The following is a 5,468-nucleotide window of genomic DNA, read 5'->3' on the forward strand; positions in this document are numbered from 1 at the left end:
TGTAACTCAATAAACTTAATAATTCAATAAGTCCTTGTCTCAATAGCACTCTACTTGGTAAGCGACACAGTGTTCTGCTTTCCTTCCTCCCATAAGCTCTCTCCTCTCTCCCTCTTTGATCTCATACTCTTGTCTGTCTTCCTCACTCTCTCTCTCTGTCTTTCCTTTTCTGTGTGTGTGTTTACAGTGTCATTCTCCATATTTCTATCATTGTTTAATTGCTCAAATCCTTTTATCGCTTGGCATTCATGTACTTTATACACTAGCATAAGGATGTATGTATGTGTCTAGCAATTAAGTGTCATGTAATAAAAGTCACCACTGTTTTTTGTATGTGATTGATTATGTCAAAGTTTGTGCTTTCTACCATTACTATATAGTAAACTGTTGGTTGGTTTGGCCTACTTCAAAGAGATGATGTCTTGATAGTTTATATCACAACATGTTTTGAAGTCTTCTCTTTCATCTTTTTAAAAATAACTCTTATCTAAATGTGTACAATAACCTTAACACTTCACTCCTTCCCATTCTTCTTTCATCTCTCTCTCTCTCTCTCTTTCTCTCTCCCTCCCTCCCTCCCTCCCTCCCTCTCTCTCTTCCCCTTCTCTCCTAATAGATCTCACTAAGGCATACATTGATCAAAGTAAAGCTGTCTTGCTTCAAGGTTTTCAGATAGTGGCTCTTAGCAGCTTCAATACACACAGGCACATCTTTGATGACTTTTACAACTATCTAAAATCTGGGATGACCTCCCTCAGCTACTGCAATCTTGACACTGAGTTCCAAAAGGTTTACTTCACTTTGTATACAACCGTATTTGTGGAATCTGTGAAGCGGCAATTTCTTACGGTACCAACTGGAGATGACTTCAATAACTGCTTTTACAATTATTTCTGGAACAAGAATGGCAATGAAACCCTAGACAGATCAAAGAAATTTGGCATCCGTTACAATTTATATTTCAAGTATCTACGAGGTCTCAAAGTAGCCGAGAATGCTCTAGCTTCGATCATATCTCATGGTTTCTCATCCGACTGCATGAAAGAGTTAGCACAATTAAGGTCTTGCTCGCTTTGTGCTGGTATGAGCCTTTCCTATTGTCCTTCTCATTGCATTAATGTAATGAGAGGATGTCTTGTTGATATTGAGGAGTTTGGCACTGCTTATGCTAAGTTTAACCAGTCGTTATACTCTACTTATAATCAGTTGTTGGCCTATGATCCATTTGATGCTCTCAATATATTGCAGACTGAAATGTTTAAATTTGCTCAAAAAACTCAAACAGATACTAGTACTATAAAGGGTGAGGTGAGTTTTAAAGCTTTGATTCAAACTAATTAAATTTGTCTTTGAAATTCATGCACAATGAAATTTATGCACAGGATGCAAAAAGTTATTTTGTAACTTTTGAAAATAATGTTTCTCTAACAGAAAACACACAAGTTGATATTTTTTCACAATAATGATTAATTTAATATTCCACCAAATGATACCTTTTGTCAATCATTGTTTATTTTTTATTACTTTTTTAGTTAGAAACAAAGTGTGGTGTTACGTTTGAATCTATATTTGGCAGAAAGAAAAGAAGTATTTCTGCCTCTAATACTCGCCATTCGCTGGTTGCTAAGAGATCACTGGTTACTAAGAGACAGTCATCGTCAGAAGTTGATGCAGCACTAGCTGGCACTGTGTCTTGTACTAATGGCATTCACTTGATGTTTAATGGACTGAGTAGTAGTATGTGTTCATCAGCAACACCCTCTGATTGTAACTGCTGGAATGGAACTGATGAGGGAAGGTATGTTAGGAGAGAGAGAGGGGGGAGAGAGAGGGAGAGAGAAAGGAAATTAGTTGGCAGGAAACTAAAATGGTTTATGCATATTGTGTGTTGCCTGAGTGGGTTTGGGTCTTTGAAAGTGAAAGAGCAAAAAAGAATTGATTATTAATTTAGTGTTAGACCTTATCAGGTATCAATTTAAGCATGCAAATACATGTACATGTATATTATATTGCAAGATGATCAGTGGGAAGTTTTTATGGCTTGAAGTGAATTAAAGTACACACGTACTCTTTTGTAGTTTAGAATATGTGCTATAAAGTTCACTGCATTCAAAGTGATTCATTCACAAAGGCTTTACTACACAATGCTACATGTATCTGGCTTACATGTACATGTATATACATGTACAATCAGTATCTTAATGTTAAAACAATTTATTGCCTATAATAAAGTCTATAAATGACTGACCAATGGTGACCTCTAATTGATATAATAGCAGACTCAGTTGTGTCTATTATATTATTACACTTAATATAAAGTGTAGATACATTATGTAGGAAAATGATACATCATTCCTTTGATGTGGTGGGTCCACATCAAAGGAATGATAGTACATGTATTAGTACAGATACATGTACAGATAATAGTACATGTATAATGTATATAGCTGTGGCTGTGGTTTGCCTCTATCAAAGCTTGTGGTTAAAAGGAAAGCCCATACATATTATACTGTACAGCACTACATATTCCAATAAGTGCTATATTTTCATACCATGCTCATTATTGAAGTTATAGCACTGGTGGTGCCTTTGATCCGCCCACGCATCATACTACAAATAGGAAAATGATATATCATTCCTTTGATGTGGTGGGTTCTATATTTTGTATGTAGACCTGCCATGCAGAAATGCTGTCATCATTATGAAATATGATATCCACTCTTGATTATATATAGTATACTAGAATACCGTATAGCAGGATTTATTGACAAAGGTTTTATTTTGACGAGTTGACGATTTAAAATAAAATGTCAAATTTTATAACTGTCAAAAAATTTGTACTTTGTGCCACATGTATGCAAAGGGCACTATTTGTCAAATTAAAACTTGCCGACCTGGGAAATTTACTTTTTTTGTCAATTTTTTTACTCTCAATAAATCCCGCTATACGGTAGTCTCATATACAGAGTATAGGACCTACTAGTTTACTATATAATATACATATTGTAGCTTCTTTATCAGGCACTGTATTCTACTTTACATTATTTTCCTCTCTTTAGTTACAAATACACTCAAGTGTCTCCAGATAGACTCTCCCAAAGACAGAACCCAGAGCTATACACTAGAGCAGATACTGGCCTACTCTACAAAGACGCAATAACGCTACTCATGAACGTGTCAAAGGAAATGGAGTCATGCAGCTCAAGTGTGATCACTTGTGAAGTTCATTTGTGTAATATTCAACTGCCGACCACTAGCAATTATGATATTACTGCTGGTACCAACAGGTACGACCAGTTTCAGAATACTGGATATCCTAGTAGTCCAGCCACTGTAACGTCTACTGCATCTTGTGCTAAAGGTAAGGGAGAGAGGGAGGGAGAGAGAGGGAGGGAGGGAGAGGGAGGGAAGGAAGGAAAGAGAGGAGAGAGAGAGGGAGGGAGAGGGGGAAAGGGAGCTAGGAAAGAGGGTTGAGGGAGATCAAGGAAGAGAGATAGACAGACAGACATGTAGAGTGCAATGACATCATTATTATTATTGCTATTTCTCAATTAGTATCTACTACGCCATTGCCCACATCAACAGATTCCATTATCACAACAACAGAATCTACTACAACAACCACATCTAGTTCCGCCACAATGACCACGCCTTCCTCTGTATCCTCATCAACCATGACTTCATCATCGACTTCCATCACACCTTCTTCAACTTCATTAAGTTCATCAACAGCAACCAGACCTTCTTCATCATCCACTAACCCACCCAGCAGCTCAACTAGTACTAGCTCATCATCTTCTAGCTCTTCAAGTTCATCTAGCTCCTCTTCCTCTAGTTCATCATCTTCCTCTTCTTCTAGTTCTTCTTCTTCAGTCAACCCCACTTCAACTCCTGGTACCGTTAGTACTACTGATGGACCTGATGATGATAAACCTAAGCCTCCGTCCGGTTCCGGGTATTTGCATGTTTCCCTCGGACTCATTTCTCTTTTTATCATTATCTCTTTATTGATTAACTAAAGACACCCCCTCTCTCTTTTTTTGTTTCTCTTTACATGTCTCTCATTTGGTATTATAAGATCATATTATTATATTATTATTGTTGTTTTTCTGTGTTGTAGTTCTTTAAAAATATTATTAAAATTATAATTAATATGATTGCTTTAATGGCAGACTGCACCTCATTATGCTAAAAATATTGTCTCCTCAGTTTGAAATATTTTTAATCAGACCTAATTTTAGGAAATAACTTTTACTTCGAAAGTTTTTTGGCAAAGTTTTTTGAGTACACTATACATGATGGTAAAGGATATGTTAGGTTTGGAACAACAAAACAAAATAATAAACAGCAAATAGAATAATTAATTTATAGTCACTGAAAAATTAGCAAGTCAACAAAATTATACAGAGTTGAAAAGACTTGATCTTCTTGTTAGGTAGAACATTTAAAATAAGAAATAAAGATTTAAAAATAAATTAATTCTATTAAAATTAATAAATTCTTTTTTGTTATAATCACTTGAAATAACAGGTGATCCCTTGCTCTTCAATGATTTACTAAAAAAGGGGTACAAGGCATTCAATAATAATAATGGCAGATGCCTATCTAAGTAATTATCATTCATAATTGTAGAGCCAAATGCCCAATACATCAATAAAGATCAATAATGTACAAAATTACTACCATATAAGTGGTTTTTTTTCAAGGGTTACAAATTTCGCGGATTCCCTCCTGATTCGCGAAAATAAAATTCACAAAAAAATCAATTTAATATGGTACCACATGGCACAAGTGGTAGAATTCGCGAAATTAAAATCCACAAATTGGAATTTAAGCAGATTTCGCAAAATATAATCCCCTCAAAAAAAACCACATATACAGTAAATTAGACTGAGGTGTAAAAATGATGCAAGGGTGTTGCTAATCTCATTATTACCAAGAGTACATGATGGTTATCATGTACTCTTGTTATTACATATACTTACATATGCAAGGATTGGTGATGTCCATTTTTTGGTACTTCCTGCATTAATTTTATAAGTTCTCCTTTGGTTTTTCTAAAAATATTTGTGGCTGATAATAACAAATTTTAGCCACAAACCTCAACACACAATACATGCAAACATGTATGCATGCATAATCATATTTATTTACCTTTCTTTCTCTTAAAAAATGTTTTGATTCTTGGGTCATCATAACTATAAATATAGCAAAAAATAATACTAGACTAGTACTTTATGTATAATCAAAAAGCATGTACAGGCATGATACAGCAATAATGATAATAAAGTAATGACCTTTTCTTTCCTTGATGAGCTCATCAAATACCTTTCTGCTTATGATAACTTTATATGATTTTCCGATAGCCTTTCTTGGTCTTAATTGTCTATTGTATTCAAATTTTAATAGATTATACCTTGAGACACTATGTACAATACAAATTTATAGCCCAAACATGGATTTTTATA

At 34.7% G+C, this 5,468-nt stretch overlaps 1 protein-coding gene and 1 long non-coding RNA gene across 2 annotated transcripts; one reads left to right on the plus strand and one right to left on the minus strand.

Moving 5' to 3' along the window:
* Nucleotides 1-6: 6 nt before the first annotated feature.
* On the plus strand, nucleotides 7-4,095 carry LOC100639029 (uncharacterized protein DDB_G0271670-like). The gene is made up of 5 exons (XM_019997182.1): nucleotides 7-57; nucleotides 617-1,308; nucleotides 1,533-1,798; nucleotides 3,060-3,361; nucleotides 3,556-4,095. Exons 2-5 carry the CDS (start codon nucleotides 745-747, stop codon nucleotides 4,017-4,019), a joined length of 1,596 nt encoding a protein of 531 aa, XP_019852741.1. The 5' UTR covers nucleotides 7-57; nucleotides 617-744; the 3' UTR covers nucleotides 4,020-4,095.
* Nucleotides 4,096-4,175: 80 nt separating this feature from the next.
* Nucleotides 4,176-5,388, minus strand: LOC109582465 (uncharacterized). The gene is made up of 4 exons (XR_002185102.1): nucleotides 5,298-5,388; nucleotides 5,155-5,198; nucleotides 4,986-5,057; nucleotides 4,176-4,556 (listed from the first exon to the last, which is right to left on the minus strand). It is a non-coding gene; the product is annotated as an uncharacterized LOC109582465 (long non-coding RNA).
* Nucleotides 5,389-5,468: the final 80 nt, after the last annotated feature.

Source organism: Amphimedon queenslandica, unplaced genomic scaffold (genome assembly GCF_000090795.2).
Source record: "Amphimedon queenslandica unplaced genomic scaffold, v1.1 AMPQUscaffold_13382, whole genome shotgun sequence".
NCBI classification, from domain to species: Eukaryota; Metazoa; Porifera; class Demospongiae; order Haplosclerida; family Niphatidae; genus Amphimedon; species Amphimedon queenslandica.

Coding starts and splice junctions, on each gene's coding strand:
- LOC100639029 (XM_019997182.1), top strand. CDS start 745: ATGACCTCCCTCAGCTACTGCAATCTTGACACTGAGTTCCAAAAGGTT. Junction 1,799..3,059: donor AATGGAACTGATGAGGGAAG/GTATGTTAGGAG, acceptor TCCTCTCTTTAG/TTACAAATACACTCAAGTGT. Junction 3,362..3,555: donor TACTGCATCTTGTGCTAAAG/GTAAGGGAGAGA, acceptor TTTCTCAATTAG/TATCTACTACGCCATTGCCC.